Source organism: Ambystoma mexicanum, chromosome 14 (assembly GCF_040938575.1).
Source record: "Ambystoma mexicanum isolate Mex_15411 chromosome 14, UKY_AmexF1_1, whole genome shotgun sequence".
NCBI lineage: Eukaryota > Metazoa > Chordata > Amphibia > Caudata > Ambystomatidae > Ambystoma > Ambystoma mexicanum.
This window is the reverse complement of record NC_090940.1, coordinates 653,008,489-653,028,844: the sequence shown is the minus strand read 5'-3', so window position 1 is coordinate 653,028,844 and position 20,356 is coordinate 653,008,489. Positions and strand designations below refer to the sequence as shown.

The 20,356-nt window shown below is 46.1% G+C and overlaps 1 protein-coding gene across 1 annotated transcript in view; it reads right to left on the bottom strand.

Moving 5' to 3' along the window:
- The window catches only part of TDRD9 (tudor domain containing 9), a 2,559,831-nt gene that overhangs the window by 1,275,927 nt on the left and 1,263,548 nt on the right, over nucleotides 1-20,356 (bottom strand). Inside the window, exons 21-22 of the mRNA XM_069638191.1 lie at nucleotides 7,586-7,702; nucleotides 7,235-7,342 (exon numbers count right to left, since the gene is read on the bottom strand). Coding sequence (XP_069494292.1) covers nucleotides 7,235-7,342; nucleotides 7,586-7,702 — 225 coding nt within the window. The remainder of the gene's footprint in view (nucleotides 1-7,234; nucleotides 7,343-7,585; nucleotides 7,703-20,356) is intronic.

Below are 20,356 nucleotides of genomic sequence, written 5' to 3'. Positions count from 1 at the left end.
TTCAACAACAATTCCATGCCCAGAATAGATGAGCTAATAGATCGAATGGGAAATGCAGTATATCTCCACGATTGATCTTACCAAGGGCTATTGTAAGGTGCCATTATATCCAACCTACCGAGAGAAGACAGCCTTTTCCACCCTAGAGGTCAAAAGTCTTCCCCTTTGAACTTCACAGAGCCCTGGCAACCTTCTAAAGGCTCATGGACCAAGTCCTTCCTTCCTTTTTTGAGTTTTGAGATGCCCACTTGGACGATATTGTCCAAAGACCTGTTGATTGAAAAACCCATAGAGGAAATAACACAGAGGAAGGGAACCAGCCTCTGGAGCAAGGTCCTTTATCCTTGAAGAACTTTTTCTGTCAGTCAGAGCCATTTATTCGTTCTTTATGAATATTTTTCTAAACCACCCAAGGCTAAAGATATTTCCAGATTCACCTTAGAGTTAAGTTTATATTGTGGGGGTCAGAATAGAACTTTGAACACTGGACAGTTTTGTTTGGACCTTCTGATACAGACCGATCCTCAGTTTTGGTTTAGGTAGGGACATTCCTCTTTGAGCAGGGCCAGAGGGGCATTTTCCAAATCCCTTTTATTTTTCATAAAAGTGTCACAACTTTTACGCAATTTGGAAAAAGGTTACAGATTTATAAAGGATACAAGGCCAACATCCGCTTTTGGAACCCCTTCACTCTGGGATGTCCTGGATTATCACCAAGATGGTTCTGGGATATCTTGGACGCTATGTTTGCACAAGACTTTCCCCCCCACAAGAGCGCAGCCTGTAGAAAGTATACCAGCTAACAGGCCAGGGGCTTAAGTGGAAAGGCAGGAGCAGCGACAACAGAGCTAAGGGAACAAAGAAAAGGATAGTTCAAGATAGCAGCCAAAGAGGTACGAAATTACAGCACTTGTTCCCTCCCCCCGTACTTGCCCCCTCTTACCTGCTTAGCAAGACAGGAAGTCCCGTAACCTCAGAGAGTGCAGTAGGATGGTGACTTGATGATAGAAAATGGAAGTTCCAGTGAAAGGAAGTCTGTGCAATGGTCCACCTAACCCGAACGGCACGAGGGCGCAACTAGTAGTGTTCAAAATAATCCCCAAGTGTATTCAGCAGAGCGTCCCCAAGTGTTTGTAACCAATCCAGGGAGTGACCACCAGAAACAGGAGAGCGTCCGTTTGGTCACTTCAGTAGGTAGAGCATTGTCTTCTTGTGCGGCGGGCAGCGCCGTGGGTCTGTCCGTGGTAAAGAGTTTGTATATGTTCTGTGTAATAGGCGAAGGGGAAGGAAAGCAAGAAACTCGTGTAAGAGTGATAGCACACTAGGGATAGAGAAAACGTGCGTGGAAGTTTTCAACAGAGAGTAGCACTGGAGGTCTTTTATTCTTGCATAAATCCAAATACCATAACATACGGGAGCAGGCGGAGAACAAATCCGAAATGGGAGCCAGGAGTTCGTTAACCAGGGGAAAACAACCGAGGGAGTCAGGAGCCAGAAATCGAAGGAAAAGACGTTCAGAATAGTCCTTGATACAAAGCCGGGTCAGTAATAAAACAGGAATCAGAGTAACAGAATGTCGAGTACTCGAACTGAATAGTCAGTTTTAGGAGCACCCGTTACAGGGACACGCCACACTAAGTACTGGAGTCTGTTTCAGAACGCGAGTCACGTTGCGGGCGTTTCACGTGACCGCAAGCAGATGGAATTCTGGACCTTGTAGTGCGGCGGATTCCGTGAGCTGTAAACAGTCTCCAGGGTAGTTTCCACCTGGAAGTAAACACCCGCGAGCGTCCAGAAACAGGAATGCGGGGCATGACAAAAAGTCTTTAAGCAAAATCATAGCCATCTTATGTCAGAGTTTAATTCCGGAGTTTCTCACAATATGCAAAAGAATGCCTGCCAGGATATAAAACCGGGCTTGAGTGAAAGGCAGTATTAAATTGAGAAAGGGGTCTGGTACCCACACAACTGTAAGAGAAGACCAGGGGAGGAGAGAAATATCTTTTGACAATAGTCAAGAAAAGATATGGGGAAGGAAGGTTATGTCCTCTGGCAAAACCACAGATGGTCAAGGGAAGAGAGATATTCCCCCAATAGTCACAAACTACCTAAAACCCTCCAGAAGACCTTTGCCAGGGTGGGACTAGTTATATAGTTTTCGGTTCAACTGTAAAAGACGGAAATAGGTCTGGGACATAGGACGATGGACTACTTTGTCTTGGCATTCTGACACAATCCCTGGTTTTGGTTGAGGCAGAGAATCCGCTGTAAGGAACTCATGGTGGCAACAGTAAAGACAGACAAGTGATCACAGTTCAAGGGTGTTTATTAAACTGTATGCAGGTTGGAAAAACACCTAATCTAACCTAAATCTAAGATGGGAGCAAGCGTCGACCATAAAATGAAAATAAGGCAGTCCTAGTGGGGCTTTGCCAAATAAAAAGGGCCTATACTAAGGGTATACACGCATTTCGCCGACCTATTTTTGGTCATGGTACTTTTCATCGCCGGATTTTACATTGCCAGAAACCCTGTTTTTTTATTTTGTTATTTTGGGGGGTGTTTTGTTGGGGTTGGGGTATTATTATAATAGTAAGGGGGGCTTGAGGGGGTGAAACCCCCCCCACAAGAATAAAAAAAAAAAAAAAAACAGGGTTTCTGGCGATGTAAAATCCGGTGATGAAAAGTACCACGACCAAAAATAGGTCGGCAAAATCACGTAGAACCATACTAAGAAACCTATTGCCAAACCTTACCACTAATACAAAAAGGGGTGTGGCATGGTTTTCAAGAAAAGAAAGTGTTCACAAATAATATGTCAGAACGCAGTAGCTTGGGTCTCCCTTCCACACATTTTGAGAACAGGGAAAGGCAGGATCTTGGAGCAGAGCACACTCTCTGGCTTCCCCAGCCAGAGACGACGGTTCCACTTGCAGCTATCACTGCTCCGGACCCCTTCTCCCTGGCTGTGGCTTCCCTGGGGTTGAACTACTCTTGAGGCTCACCTCCTGAATGATGATGAGCTCTCCATCCTGCTGCTTCTGGCACGGGCGCTTGTTGAAGGGAACAGAGTTCCTTCACTGGTACCTTGTTGTGGAAGTCCAGGCCAGCTGCGAATAGTCCACTTCTCTTGTAGGTAAGTGTTTCCCCTGTTTCCACTTGCCCGCTTGTCTTCCGACTGTTGTAATTGTATTTGTAAAGTTCGTTCTCTGTCCTTTGTATGTAATGTCTCTTTTCTCTGCTCTCTCCCCTTGCAGGTGGTATAGCGGCGTCGGCGGTAGCTGTGGTAGAAGAAGCGGAGCCGGCGGAACAGGGCTGAGATGGTCCGACAGCTGGTAAGTAGCCTTTAATGATGCCTTAGGGTGCACATTGGGTTTTAAATGCGGCGCAAACCTGGGTTGGGTGTTTTTGGGAGTGCTAACCTTGTCTTGTCTTCTTTTCTCGTTTCAGGACTTCGGCTTTGTGGGACAGTGAGCACAGGTGGTGCGACGTCGATTTGGAATCTGCCAAGATGATAGTGTGTTGCAGTAAGATGCGAGCAAGGGTCCAGGTAAGGATGCTGTTGCAGGATCAGAAGGCAAGTAGCTGGTCCAGGCAGCGGTGAGGGTCACATTGCACGTAGGTGCAAAGTAACGCGAAGCATTTTCTTGAGGGATCGATGGGTTTATATAGTCTTGTTCCCGGGCACGCCCAGTAGCTCTGGCCTGCCTGTTGCCACACCCAATAAATCATCACCTGAAGACCAGACCTAGGGAGCCACGTGCGATGAGTCAGCACATGGGGATGTTCTCTGGAATAAAGGCTTTCAGCACCTGGAAAGTTCTTGTAAAATAAAAGCACTCCTTCACTGAAATGTTCCTGCTCACATCTCTAGATGATCCTGGCGCCAAAGGCGCCATGCCAGAGTCCAGCCAGGGCCCCTGTGTTTATGAGTCCCAAAGGGATATGAGTCAAGTGACTAGATGGTGTGGGTTTTTGTGTTGTGGGGCCCATGACCATGACCCCGACTGTGATGAACCGCTTGGCTTTCCTCGTAACTGGAGTCAAGAACAGTACCACGGAAGCAGGAGTCTCCCTCGCTTCGGCTTATCCACGTTGATACGCTTCGTGTACCGTTGACATCTGCTGCAGCACACTTGGGCTATTATCCTAGGTCTTACAAGTCCTTCTGCGGAGGTTTCGCTGGGTTTTGTCGATAAAGACAAGGTCGGGTCTCTCCTGTCGGCCTCTCTATATTTGCCGCCTTTTTTCTCCTCTTGAATTGCTGGGTCTGGATAGCTGCCTCGCTCGTACTGTGCTATCTTGCTCCAACTTTTATCCCTGTGGGGAAGAGAAAGAGCCATCAGGTGTGTGTGAGACTCGTCAATTGCCTGACCCTTGTATTGAGACATGGCAGGTAAACGGCTCTGGTGTCAGTCCGTTGTGCGAAAGTGTGTGTGTGTTGAAGGGGTTGGGAGGAGGGAGTTTGAATGTCCTACGGAAGAGGATGGGGGGAAAAGGTGTTTAAGCAAGGGGGATACTGCATCTCACCCGCCAGTGTTCCACTCCCCTAGAACTCCCATCCAGGTGATCCTCCCTCACTAGTCCACCCCCAGGAACTGGATCCAATAGCGATGGCCGTGTCCTGGTGTAACACTCACTTGATACCCACCGGGACGCCACTCAGCCTGTTTGGACCACTCACAATCTCAAACCCTTCCCTGGAATCACTGGGGACTGGGCCTGAAATACAGGATTTCCAGATTTTAACTTCATTGTCTCTGGTTGCTTCACCCCCCCCCCCCCACTTCCCTTGAGGACCAAACCTTCTCCTATGTCCTCTCCTCACCTTGTTTTCTTGTGTTGTGTGCTCTCCGTCCTGCTCTTCGGTGGAGGGGTGCGTCGGTTGATGTGGGCGCTGCGCGACCTTGTTGCTTCACTGGAGCAGGCCCTATGCATCTGGGCTTGTTGTAACTCCAGCTCGACAAGGGAGGTTTGTTGATTCTTGGTTAACTGTCCTTTCATTGTCTCTTGCCCCTTAATAATGTCTTCTCTTCTCCCTTAGGTGTTGGAGGGGGTCGGTGATGGTGTCATGCGGCTTAGGGAAGCTGAGCACTAAGCGGTGAGTTAAAGTGCGATGCGCGGCGCGGTTTGCTTTTTCTTGTGCTGACCTATGTCTTTGTCCCTTGCAGGAGCTGCAATGTCCCAGTATGGCCGCCGGCTGAGAGAATATGCGGTGTGTAAAGCTCAATGTGCGGCGCCTTCTTGTCCTTTATGTGCAAACCTTTGTTGTCTTTTACCTTTGTAGGTCGATGGCATGCTCAGGAGCTGCAGTTACCATGAGCGGCTCGAGTCCAGGTAAGTGTTTGACTCGTCTTGCTGTTTTAGAGGAATCGGGATACGAGAATGCTTACTAACGTCTTTTCCCTTTGTTCTTTTCTACCCAGGGTGCAGCGTTCCGGGATGGAGAAGACACCGCCGAAATGCTGTCCACAGAACCGGAGGAGCGATGGATGGAAGCAGACTTCTCCTCAAGGTAAGTGTGATGTTAATGTTGTTCTTTCAGGTACGCGGGATGCAGAGGAAAGGCGAAGGCCTTCAGGAGACCGATCCAAACACGGTGAGTGTCGCGCTGCAGGCACAGAGTAACGCAAAGCGTGTTTCTCTGCCCGGGCGTGGTTTATATAGCCTCCAGGTATCCGTAGGTCGGACCACACCCAAAAAGCTAGAACGCATAGCTCAGTTCATGGAACTGCATTATGTGAGGGCCTCCATATTGCCCGAAGTGCATTATAAAGTCCAATGCCAAGTCTGTCCTCCGAGGCATGTATAAACCTGGCGCCAAGTGGCTCTCAGATGAGATGGGGAGGCCTTTAAGGACCATGTGGGGGATCGTGGCCTGGCTCCAGTGTTTTGCCTAAGCGGGTTGGGGACAGGGATCATGACACCTGGCCACCTGGATGACAGATCACTGGGGACTAGCTAGGAGACACCATCAGGTTTCTCACAGCCCTCAGAGTTAGGGAAAGAGGCTTTGTACTAATTGTTTAAATAAGCACCCTTGAAATGCCGTCTTGTGTCCCGCATCTACTTCTGCACCCTTACAATCTCTAGACCACTCTTACACTTTCGAGACTAAACCTTGACTGCTCTTCCACTCTACTTAGATTGTGTTTTGGCCAATTTAGTGTCATGAACCCGGTTTACCATGAATTGGTTTGTCTCTTAAAATCCCGCCACCAACTCCCCACATTCCCAGGGTCTGATTTTAGAAATCGATATCAACGTATACAGACGTGGACGGTAACCTGTGTTCCTCATTTCTTTTTTTCCTTAATGCATGGACACCACATGGTCTTTCAGGATCGGTTTTAAAACTGTTGGATCTGCATTCAGGTTTTTTCCATCGAAGGGCCAGGCAAACAGTACCTTTAATTTTTGGACCCAAACATTCTTTAACCCCTTGCATCCAGTGTGACTTCAAGGTTGAAGTGGTTGTTCCTCCAACCAGAGCAGATCCTCTTCAGCCTTCATCCACAAGAGAACCAACCATACAATCGAAGGAGGAAGCCCAAGTGAGTACCCCGCTTTCCTCCCCATAATTTCATCACGACAACTTGTTGCACACCAGCTCCCGGCATCAAGGGGAAATCCATTCCTGCATTCACCACTTCTTACTTCTTTCCCTCCTACACTTGGATCTTAAATAGCTTTTGGAGGATTGGATACCATTATCCAGTGACCTGTGGTGCTACCAGGACCTCAGACAGCAGATAGTTACTCTGCATTTTAATTAATATTTTCAGATAAAAATTGAGTCAGTAATTACTGCATGAGAACTGAAATTAGGAATATAAGGTGTCCATCAAAAGTAAGCCTTTGAGATTGCAACAAATTAAAACTACTATGAATAAAAACACTGAGCAAGGTATCAATTTGATGTTGAGTAATTTTTAACCATTGCTTGTCGGGTCAATAAAAATAGCATGTATTTGCATATGAAAATACTTACTATAAAAGAAAAACTTACAATTCCTACTTGAAATGTAATTCTAAAGGGTTGAGGGGGGACAAAATGAGAACTATTTTAAAAACCAAGTTCATGTCGAAAAGAAATAAACGGATTCTGACTGAAAATGACAGTTCAGTGACCATGCATTAGGAGCCAACATCGCTGGAAATATGAATAATCTATACTGAGTCCTAATAAAAGGATTTGTAGGCAGAATTATCCACTTCCATTTTATTCACTTACGACAATAGTTGTTTTTGGGTCGTTGGCACCCAGTTCTCTTAGTGCCAATTCTTCATCAGATGTTCCGTACATAAAGTAATTTGGATAAAATGCACCGGCCATCACAATCTGTAAACAAAATAAAAAATGAGGAAATGTACAGACTAAAACAGGTTTACATCTTTTGAACCCATCTAGTTGAAGTAGCCAGATTTGTTTTAAATTACTGCAGAGAGATTCTACATCTCTATTGTATTTGACTACAGAAATCTTTTTCCAATATTTACCAGAGTTAATCAATAATTAAAATCAATGAATAAAATAACCAAACAATGAAACCTAAATAAAAAAAATGGATACAGGGCCTCTTACCTGCAGTATGAAGCGCCGTTTGTGGCTGTACTCCGGGTCCATAGCTGGCCGTGGAGTATCAACAAACATGTTAAACTTCATAATCCTCTTCTTCAACTCTTCAAACAAATCAGCCACCTACAGAGACAATTTACTTCAATGAATACCAAAAAGAATAGTACCTTGAAGCCCATTGATTTAATCCATAAACAGAGAAAATGACAAATACACGACATGAAGCACATCAATTAAAGGTATACACTCCTTTACGATGATTAAAACAAATTAAATTTGGGTACGCTAAAAGAAAAGTTAATTTGAAATGATGGGGTAAATAAAGATTGGTTTGTTCACTTGTTAGATTTGGCTGAAAGTTGATAAAGAATTGCTGTGTACATGGGCTTACAGACTGCTGAAAGGGTACCCTATAATTCACTTTTTTCCTTCATGTGGGCGATTCAAAGCTTTGTGCATGCAAACTATCTTGCCATCCTTAATGAAAGCTCCTTCTTTGTCAATCCATCCCCCTTCCTAATCATAGTCCTGCACCATAATCCATCACCACACCGCTTTACCCTCAAGCCTTAGTCGGTGTCCTCTGTCACAATACGGCTGCATGAAGCCCTTTGCCAAACGTTTGTCATGTTGCTTGTCCTTTTGTCAGTCCTCTTCCTGTTCATCACAGAACTCCTTTGTCATAGTCCTTTGCTACAGTTTTCCTCGTTTCACGACAATCCTTTTCTTCAACAGTCCCTCAGAGTTCGGTCCGAGGCGCCATGCCCCACTTACAAGGTCAAGAGCACAGACGAAAGCATCACAATCTAAACACATCATGCCTCCCTGGTCAATGTAAAATCTCTCCCTCACTTCCCTATCAGAATTCCCAGTAATAGTACTTAGGGAATGCCATAGGGTTCCAAAGTCCAATGCATACTAAGTTCTCTTCACCCAGGTCATCTACAGGATCTTCATAAAAGCACCCAAGGCTAAAGTATTTTTCCATGTGGCTTGTTAGACTTCGACCTCCGGCTTACCCCATGGACTATTCCAATATGCAATTGTTAAGAGGGCAATACGATTAGCGATAAGTAACTCTGGTCTCCATACGGAGGGCTCTGGTGCGAGTTCCCTTCGACAATGAAAAGAGACCAACGAAGGAATTTTCAAAACCATTCACCACAGCAAATAGTACACAGCCTCAGACCTCAGCACCATATAAAGCAGCAGGGAAAAATATTTACTGCTAGACAATATGGTGTTGCTCAGGAGAACCCCTCTTCCCTCACCCACCCAAGCCCCTCTACTGAACCTTAGAACCTTAAAAGCAGATCAGCCCAACTTAGTACAACTTACCATCCGCGGCCCCTACCCTATTTTATTATCAAAGAGGTCACCAGGGTAGTGAAAGTAATATACTACTTCTAAAAATTAACTGGTAAAGATTTTCAGAATCCGCTCTGTGGGCAAATTGAGAGGCTTGAGGAACCTGAGGGCGTCCTCACTTTCTCCAATATATCCTCCTCATCCCAGGCGGCCAGGGAAAGGACATCACCTTTGGATCCTGAGCCTGGGGGTGAATATGCGAGGGAGTCACACCTGGGTGGGTGAGATTGAGGAGTGGGGATGAGGCACCCTTACGTGAGGCATGGTATCTCCTATTTCCCCTTCACAATGAGTCTTCTGTTCAAGGTTTAATAAGCTAGCCAATCCTTTCCCTATTTTCCCCCTGAAACATTCCCCAAGAAACACCCGTTTTTTTACTGGGACAAGGAAGAGAACTAGAAAAACACATACTCACTTTATTGACACGTAGACATACAAACACAGTTGTGTATTGGTACGAGGAGGTGACCAGCAAGATTAATGCAGGACTCTGAATTAACAGTGAGCGGTCTAGTTCTTTTTTTTGTTGACCAATCAACCTGGCAGTAACTTTAAAAGCAGCAAGTACTGTGAAAATAAAGTCAGCTGTGGAACCAGGACTACAGGCTGCTGGATGAGAGCACACCTCTCCTGGAGGGCAGCATGGCAAGCAGAGTGCTTGAGAACCCCATGAGGATGCACACTGTATGTAGCGGCTAGTAAAGCTGAAGTAAGCTGGTGGCCGGTGGCGTAGCACAAAAAGGGAACCGACATGATCAAACAAGGTGGTTGTGTGAGGCCCGAGCTGCGAAAGGAGCATTGGTGGACGAGCGAAGGCACAGTGTCGCTGGGGAGACGGAGCTAGGCGGTGCACGAGAGCGAGAATGCTTGTGGCAGCTGGAGACCTCACTAACGCTGTAAGCTCTGACCGGTAAGTCAACCAAGCATGGAGGACACCGGGATGGCAAGCGAGCAGGCAAAACCAGTAATGAATACCAATTTGAATGAAAGCAAGTACTTTTTGAAAACCAAACCGAAAGAAAAGTAAGCACTTTTGAATACCGGTCTGGTTGAAAGCAAGTTTGTGAAACCTCCTGATAAAAGTAACACTGTGGTCTGAGAAATCAAGCAAGAGCCAAGAGAATATAAGGAACTATATAATATGAGAAAACAAGCATTGGAAAGAGCCATGAGAGTATGTGAAAGTGCAACAAGTGACTGGGGGCAAAAAAAGCCACGATACAACATTAAGAATAGGTGATATGAGAATGACTCAAACACCACTGTAAAGATGAAGCAGTGGCAGCGTGCCTGTGAAGAGGAAGCAAATAAGGTGTGTTGTGTGACCTGTAATGGGTGGGCCGCATGGTATGACAATTGCGCCTAGACCGAGTGCACCGCTCTATGAAAAAGCCACTGAAAGCACCCACAAAGAAGCTTGTGTTTACCTTGTGTGTGATTTTAACTCAAGGAACTGAACTATACATAAATTGGTGAAATGTAACCAAATCAGAAAAGCTGGAAAGCATCCCAAGGAATTGTGTTTGGAAAGCTGAAAGACATTATTTCTTGGGGAAAGGAACCCCTGACCATTTTGAACTATTTTGAACTTGGGGAAGGGAAAAACCTTTTACAGGCCAAGGGCTGGAACAAGCTCTGAACTTTTATTTGAACACTACTTATTTGGATGCTGGCATCCCTACACATTGTATACAATTAGATGTAAGGGTAAGTATGGGTTTACAGACATTTGCTTTGGACTTCCTGGAACAGACTATGCTCAATTTCCTTCAGGTATGGCCCCACCTTAGCATTGGGCAGGATCCGCCTTTTCCAACCCGCCTTTTGAGTTAAATAAAAGATTATAGCCTAAACGTTATTCCGTTCTCTGCGTCTACTTCCCGATGCCTTCACAGAGGTCACACTTTTCTGGTGACAGGAAAGGACAAATATCTAGCCAACGTCTATCAAGGTAGTGCGAGTGAACAGTAAGGCTTAGACTTGGGAGAGCATGAGAGTGGTGTGATGTTCAGTTAAAGTTCAGCGCACTAATAATACAAGTTAAACAGAATGATTAAAAAGTACAGTTATATTTAGTTAGGCCTTAAGACAACACTTCTCAATCAAAAATCACAGCCAAGTAAATCATTAAACATGCACTACCAATATGTGCACATTCATACATTCAGAATAAGAACACTATTGTAGTAAAGCAAGGGAAGAAAAAGACCAGCATTAAACAAGTTTTGCAATTAATGGGTAAAAATAAAGAAATTAAACAAATATCTGTATGGGTAAGAAAGTCCTTCAATAGCGAGAATAGATGGGGAATTGTGTCCTGTAAGTCACAAGTGCAACAGGAGATATTTGAGGAGAGCTAGGAGTCTTTTAGGTAGGCTGAACAAGTGTGGCAAAGCCAACAAGCAGTCTTAAGAGTAAAGAACTAAGGAAGCCACCTTTTTAGGAGGTGCTCTCCCAATCCCACTATCTTAGAGGAAGCCCAGGGCGATCCTTGACCAGACATACACCGATCATGGTTAGGCAAGGGAGGGAACAGTAGGGGGTAGGACTTTGTGCTGGTTAAACACGATGGAGGTGAGGGTGGCAGTGGGAAAAGATATTTTAACTCACCTCCTGTACTCAGAATTTACCAGGGACCATTTCTGGGGCTCCTGAATTGGCAGGGCCCACTTTCTTTGAACTTTGGTTCTGTAGGTGGAGGCCCAAGTGTTGCTGCTGCAGCGGTGACTTTCGGCTTTAGAATTTAGGTCCGGCTCATCTGTGGCTCTGCTTCGGGCAAGCCGGTTTCTGGCACTAGACAGCCTGACGACCACTGGAACAATGAAGAAAGAACCACCATGTTGTAGACAAACTTTGAGGACCCACAGGACACCATACAAGTGGGAGACAGCCACGGCCACCACAAACAAACGACGGAAGACGACCATTGTGCTATTAACAAAGAAGCTGGACCTGCAAGGCTCCTCCTGATGCTGGAGAGCTGCAACTACAGGTGGAGAGCACTTGTTTCAAAAGACAAGAGTCTGCTGAGTACCAAGTCTGAACTCCTGACGACTGCCGATCTAACGAGGCAGCCTAGGAGGTAACTGTCAGCCCATAAGATAGTTCCAAAACACGTCTGCAGGCTACCAAGTGCGGGATCCTTGAGTAGGAGTCGAGACTGGTTGTTCCCATCGATCCTGGGATCAGAGCACAGATGAATGTTGAAAGAAGTGGAAGCGACACGGACGTGAACTTGTGAGTCCTTTATTTTACGGAGCTCCCCGGAGCCCCGAACAGCTGCTCCACTCCGATTCGTTTTTCCTTTCAACCGTCTCCCGTGGTAACGCGGCTCTCGCTCAGAACACTGACAGAGAGAGCGCGTGACCACCGCGAGCCGAAAGCAATACATGCAATTCCCTACACATCTTCCCCCTTATAATAGAACACAAAATTTTAACCACAACAAAGAAGAAACAGTCAGCAAAATAACTAATGTGACTGATCAACCTAAAGACATAGGAAATACGATCACTTCAGATAAGAATTAAAATGTTACTAAACTTACATTTGCATTACACATTTCATGTAATGAGATCAAGGTATTTGAAGTTTCATAATCCCTCATCCACACAGGCTTTGATCTAGTCCTATGCGAACATTCTTCATTAGCTCTCGCATCATTATCAATTTTCCTTTCGACATTTTTTCCGTCTACGACACCTTCTTTCATCTCCCTTCCTAATGTACTGTAATCAACCTTCACCACACCTTCCCTCACTTTCTCATCAGACTTACTGACATTCACATCACCTACTCTTGCCAACCTTCCTTTTGACCACACTTCACCTCCCTCCAAAATAACCACATTACTTCTTACCGCACTTATCTTCTTCGGTCCCAGGAACTTACTTTCCACACATTTATTTACCAGTCTGGGATTCTTAACATACACCCTCTCACCAACCTTCCATTCCTGTTCTTTCACCCTCATCCTGTCATCAAACAATTCCTTATTTCTCTCCTGACTCAACGTAATAAGCTTCATAATGTGATCCCGATCAACATTCACCACCTTGGCCATTGCCAGCCATCCTGGACAAAGCCTTGTTCCAGGTTCCCTACCTTTCAGTGATACAAAAGGAGATACACCCGTCACGGAGTGTGGTGTGGTGACGTAATTCCACGTTAGTAACCTTAATACCTCCCTCCACGGTTGTCCCGAATTCATGGCCATCTGCAGACCCCCTTTTATGTACCTATTTACTCTTTCAACAAGACCATTTGCTTAGGATTATACAACGCTGTCCTGGTTTGTTTTATGCTATAACCTGCAAGAAATTTCTTCATAGCCTCAGATACAAATTGTACCCCATTATCAGACACAATTTCACTAGGCACCCCTTCTTTAAGGAACAGTCTCTCTAAAAAACAAATCAACTCCTTAGCCGTAACCTCTTTCACCGCTTCCCATTCAAACCATTTAGAATGAAAATCCACTACAACAAATAAAAACTTCTGGCCACCTCCCAGCCCTGCTACAGGACCCATAATGTCCACCTCCAATTTGCACCAAGGCTGGTCTGGCACCACATTAGGTATCAAAGGGGCCCCCCTTACTACTCTGCACTTGTCACTCATTTGACAGGTCATGCAATCTTTGACAAACCTTTCAGCACATCTATCGATTCCCGGCCACCAATAATTTTGCCTCAATTTTCTTTTCATAGCAGCCTCTCCCTGATGAGCCAAACTAACCAGAACCGACCTGAGAGACTGCGGAGGAACAATACACCTTCCTCTTCTTAGCCTGTCTTCACACAGATTCAACTCATCCCTTATCTCCCACCAAGTATTGAATTTACTATCCAAATCTCCCTTTGCAGGCCATCCCTTCACAGTCCAGCCCTTTATAAGACTAAGATCCTCGTCAATATCCTCTTCCTGTGTCCACTCAACCTCGCTAACTGCATTCAGTATTTCTGCCACAACCGACTCCTCCTCTGCCTCTCTGTCTTCCGCAAGGTCACCACTTACCGGCAACCTGGACAGAGAGTCCGCCACCACATTTTTCTGTCCCGGCGGATAGCTCACATCAAAGTTAAAATTTTGGAGCCCCAAGCCCCACCTGCTAATCCTTGGGGAACCTAACACCCACCTTCCACTCTGAAAAGTTGAACCATGGGCTTGTGATCCGACCTAACCACAAATCTTCCCCACAAGAAATACTTGAAATGGCTCACTGCCCAGAACATAGCCAAGGTTTCCCTTTCAATAACAGAATATTTGCACTCTGCACCCCTCAACGTCCTAGACGCAAAAGCAATAACTCTTTCAGTATTGTCCCTGTCATACTGCACCAATGTCGCTCCCAGCCCAAGCATGCTCGCATCGACCACCAAAACAATTCTATCCTTAGGATCAAACCTTCCTATGGATGGTGCCTCACTCACCGCTTGCTTGATGCACTCAAAAGCCACACCACACTCTGCTGACCATTCAAATTTTGCACCTTTCTTCAGCAACATTCTGAGAGGAATCGACACTTTTGCAAAATCCTTCACAAATTTATGGTTATATTCGGCCAAACCTAGGAATGATTTCACTTGTTCCTTACTCTCCGGTACCGGTGCAACCTTCACTGCTTCCACCAAATTCCTCTTAGGCCTCACACCCTTTTCATCTATCTCATGACCAAGAAATTCAACCCTGTGCACCCCAATCTTGCACTTGCTCCTTTTCACCGTTAATCCTGCCTCCCTCAATCTGTCTAACACCTTTCTCAACACCGCCTCATGTTCTTCGGTGGAATTCGCATATATCAGAACATCATCTTGGAATACAATAATGTTCTTGACTCCGCACAGCACCGTCTCCATCACCCTTTGGAATACAGCTGCCGCCGAAGCGAGCCCAAACTGCATCCTGCAATATCTAAATGTACCAAACACTAATGAATGCCGTCAAATGTTGACAATCCTCCTTCAGTGGAACCTGATGATATGCTTGAGAAAGATCAATGACTGAAAATATTTTAGCATTGTTCAAGACGGATAACTCATCACCAATTATCGGCAGGGGGTGTCTATCAATCAAGATATTTCTGTTCAAGTCTCGCAAGTCTACACACAGTCTGATATCCCCATTTGCCTTCGCTGCTACTACCACCGGCGACAGCCATTCAGAGCTTTCACTTTTCTCAATTATTCCTCTTTGCAGTAGTGATTCCACTTCTACTCTTAACTTTTCATTCAGTTCGTGAGGCACTGGCCTCACCTTGTGCACTTTTGGAGTGGCTCCTGCCTTCAGCTGAATCTGATGTTCAAATCCCTTCAGTACTCCTAATTCATCTTGAAACACTTCAGGGTACTCCTTCTCCCACCTATCCTTCAGTTCAGCCACATCTATAGGCCTTTCCGCATTCGCTTGGATTCTGATACCCAACTTCCACTGTTCACCTCATCCCAGGAGTGTCGAGCCTTCTTGAGTAACGTATATCTCCGCTTCACAGCTTCTTCCTTTATAGTCAACCGAAGCCTGGAACATGCCCAAAATTGCAATCCTCACATTCCCATACGCAGTTGCTTCACATCTCCCTGCATGCGACCTAAAAATGTTGCTTTCGACATCAAAGTCCACGGCGAACAACTGTCCACCTTCATTGTTATTGCCTTTCCGTTGACTATGAACACATCTAAAGGTGCTCCACCTTTATTAGATACCTCCGACACTTCTAGTATATGCTTTGTCTGGCTGCTGATCCGAACTGCACCATCTTCTTCTTGCTCGGGCACCCTACCTCCTTCTTCAATGTTCTGCACCACTCCCGACTCACGGCAAACTTTCGCAAAATGACCCTTTTTCTTGCATTTAAGACAAGATATGTTTCTGGCTGGACAAAACATGCTAGTTGAAATGTGGCGGTTACTTCCACACTTGTAGCATCTTATCTCCTTGTTGGGAACTCCTTTACGAAATCCTTTCACCACAGCCACTTCTCCCTCCGACTTTTCTCCCTTCATATTAGTCATATATTTCTGGGTCTGTTCCATGCTTCTTGCCGTGTCAATAGCTACTTCCAGTGATGCGTCTTTGGACAATAGTCTCTCTTGCATCTTTACATTATTAGTACATCGCACCAACTGATCCCTTATGAGAGAGTCTGTGAGCAGTCCAAATTCACACGTGTGACTAAGGGACCTCAACGCTGCCACAAAGTTCTCCACTGGCTCCTGTGGACCTTGTGTCCTTTGGAAGAACTTATGCCTCTCAAAAGTTATGTTCTTCTTGGCTTCAAAGTGTATCTCCAACTTTCTTTCCGCCATGGAATATTGATCCACCTCTCATTGGCCCAGCTGTGGAGGATCAGACAACCCATCATACACACTTCTGCCTTCAGTTCCCAAATTGTGGAGTAAAATTGCTTCCTTTCTAGCTGATGCAAACTTATCCCCACCAATGGCAATCAGGTATGTGTCAAACAGCCTCTTCCACCTGTCCCACCTTATTGGTGGAGCGCCGGGTTCAGCCAGAAACGGTGGTGGGCGCGACATACTAGCTGCAGCCATCGTTGTGTGTCTAGGTGCTTTAATTTCCCTTAAATGTCACAGAGTTCACAGCTAGACAATAATATTCACTTCTTCAATTGCACTAGTCTCCCAGTGCTTAAGCTGCACTGTGGCACTTTTTCCTGATGTCACTTTAATAACTATATACTTGTTTTCCCAACACAATCTTTTGTTCTGCCGCCTCTTTGTCTTGCCACAGTCTCAATGTCTGGAGACGCTCCCACACTAATGGCCAAATATTGTCCTTGTCCACCTTTCCGATGAGCCTCCCCCTCCGGTTGTGCCCAAACTCCCTTCTCCCTGCTCCTCACCTCCTTATCCAATGAGCCAGGGTGGGCGGCACCAAACAGGAAGAGCTGTTTTCTTCGTGCAGCCACTCGGAGCAACAGAGGAGGGGAGACTGTCCCCCTGCAGCGCCCCACTTCCCGGCGCCGCTGAGACAGCCTCTGCAGCCCTCCCCCTTCCACACGGCTCCTCACACGTTTCCAAAGGCCCAACCTCCACACCTCCGACGGCGGCGCACCTTCCTTCGTGGCCGTAAGGGAGACGTCACCAGGCTCCGCGGCGAGCTCCGTGTGTGCTTCTTCGTCGCCACTTGAAAGAAGTGGAAGCGACACGGACGTGAACTTGTGAGTCCTTTATTTTACTGAGCTCCCCGGAGCCCTGAACAGCTGCTCCACTCCGATTAGTTTTTCCTTTCAACCGTCTCCCGTGGTCACGCGGCTCTCGCTCAGAACACTGACAGAGAGCGCGCGTGACCACCGCAAGCCGAAAGCAATACATGCAATTCCCTACAAATGTCTTCTAGAGATCACACAGGAGTAGGGCTTTGCCAGGATGGTTGAAGACAATGCTAGTTGGCTGCAATGACGATCCATGGGTCTTCATCAGACTGCTCATCTTCAAAGGGCTCTTGGCTCCAATGACAATCTAAGGAATGGTTGCAGTGGTGGGGTTCTTATTCCAGATTTGAGCAGAAGTCACCCCCAAAATCATTAATGGTATGAATCTGCAACTCTCAAAGTGACAGGGGCTGTCCAATAATAGACATCCTCTGGCCATCACATCTGCCCTGCAATAGGCACACTTGTGCAGAATGTTGACTGGGAACAGAATGTTCCAACCGCCAAATATGTCCTGATTGATTGTCCAGCAAAGGTGTGGCTTTGCCCAGGAAAGGGCTTACCATGTAGAACAAATCCAACCCTGAGACAGCAGGAAAAAGGCCAAAATACAAGATGGTCAAAGGACGGGAAAAATAAATGCAGTAAAATGCAAAAGTACATGTAAGAATGTAAAAAAGAAATATCTGCTGGCACTAGTCCATCCTAGACAAGAAAGGTAAGTAAAGCACTTCATTTCAAAAGTCAGCTCAGCTTCAAAACGGCAGCAGAAAATTGGGGGAGGGAGGTGCCATACCTGCCTTTGAAGGGAAAACATTGAAAAAGAAAATCTTTCCTAACATCTGATATTAACACACAAACTCACCTGTGTCATTTCACTGGACCCATCGCCACTGACTGTTTTGCTCTCACTAGTGTCCAACCTCTAACAAATGCAGTAATTACAAAAAGCGGCCAGTATTGTATGCATTGGTATTTTCTTGCGAGTCAGCAGAACAGCACGTCCGCAAATAGGAGAACCATCCTGACCACGACCTCCCAACTGTGTGGACATTGTGAGAAACCCGAGGGTATCTTCACTTTCCCCCTGGATCCTCTTCTCAGGCGGCCAGGGAAAGCCCATCGCTCTTCGATCCTGACCCTGGAAGTGGAGAAGCGATTGAGGATCATCTGGGTGGATGGTCCTTGGGGAGTGGGGTGCCTGCAGGTGAGACATGGTATCCCCCTTTCCCCATTGAAGACAAACCTAACCCTCCCCCGGCCTTTATAGGCCATTGTAAAACCTACTTTGTTCCCTACCTTTTACCTCTGGCAGTATTAGGACTAGAAAGAGGCGACTAGGATTGATTAACACTAACACCTCATTTCACCACTCTAGTACTGGGACTAAGAAGATGCCCGTAGAGTGCTTTCAAAGTCAGGCATGTCCTTTTAATTATGGCCAGGCAAGCCCAATTAAATATCCACACATGCAACCTGTCAAGTGGTTACAGGTGTATAAAAGGAGACCAAATGAGCAGCAGAGGGAACAATAAGGAGGCCTGTGTGGGAAAGACTAGCACAGGACCTGTGTCATGACGAGGCAGCCATGGTGGGAACTGAGAGGAAGCCAGGACACCGGCCGATGTCCCAGAGGACCTAGGAAGCCCTGGGCAAGCTGGGCTCTTGAGTTTCCAGTGAGTGCAGCAGCAGGAGCTGCACGCTACAAAGGAAGAAGAAAGGACACCATCCACATCCATGCCAAAGCAGCATAGCCGCTGCCGTGTCGATGACAGCATCCAGAATGAGAGCATTGCTCGCAGAGGCCAGCCCGCCGATCTGAGAGGCAGAAGAGGAAAGGCAGAGCCACTGCAGAGTAACAGAGGACCGTGCGTGTTGGGGAAAGTCACTCAGCACTGGGGCACTCCTAGCAGGCTACGCATAGGCAATCATACGTTTAATTGAATACCGAACTGAATGAAACTTTGAAACAAGGCTGAATAACGTACATTGAACGAACATCCAACTGAATGAAAACATTAAAACTAAGTTAAAGTAAGCTTATTGCATACGGAACTGAATAAAACGTTATGGGCAAAGCTACTAACGAATGAAAACCAAAAGGGAAAGTGCCCATTTGCAAGCAACTTACTGGAAAGAGCCCAAGTGTGAAAGAATCCAACAGAAAGGTGGGCCATGAAAAAGACCATCACAAAGTTAAGCTTATGAATGGATACAGTACGGCAAGGCCAAAGACTGGCAAGAAGTGCGTAACACGTTAAGGCAAAGCCAAGAGAACAACCAGGGGAAATCAAGAGAGCGAAACTGCACAGAGTGCCTCATCACAGATTGGGCGGTATACTGGCCATAAATGCACCGGGATACCGCCCAACGCTATTAACGTTACTGTAACTCGGCCCGGCGCAATTTGCGTCGGATCCGAAGTTGCGTGGTGCCCATTTATTCAGAGTCCATAGGACTCTATGGGGCTTTTCAGCACTATTACCGCTGGCGGTACCAGTGCCAAAAATGGGCAGAATGGGGAGTTTACCTCCAGCAGCAAGCTGGAGGTAAACCTCCCGCTTTCCGCTTAAACTCGGGATTGGGAGGAGCGGAAATGCAGCAGTAATAGCGTTACTTCTGCATTTTTACATATCCGCCCAACCCGTGATGAGGTCAAGAGGCTGATAGAGAAATTAAGTGAATGTGAACCTGTACACAGGGACAATTACAGAAGATCCTGTGCATGGTTCCTGGTTGCGCAACCTGTGATGGGTGGACCGTGTTGGCCTGACAACTGCGCCTAGACCAATACGTCCTAAATGATGAAAGTCAGACATTGTGAAGAAAGCTAGAAGGAGGGCCAAGTAGACCTAGAGTTGTGTTGAACTTTGAAAGTGTGAAACCAGTCCAAGTTAGTACGTTGAAATCTTGTGGAAGGAAACCATGAGATTTGATGAAATGGAAATATTTTTTTAGACAAAGCCTCAAGACCCACTTTTTGTGTGAACCATTGCATTGAACTTGGGGAAGCGAACTCTGAGAATTGTGTACAACTGTATTGCCTTGAACTTGGAAAAGGTAATCAAGACTTTTTGTGGAACTTTGAGCTTGGGGAAGGGGTGCTGAAGGGAAAGCCAAGAGCTGGAAGAGGATCAGAACTTTGTTTCGATCACCATTTCTTTGATGGACATCCCTGCACAGTGTTTAGCTTCAGTTGCGAGGGAAAGGAGAGGTTTTGTACACAGACTTTTAAGTTG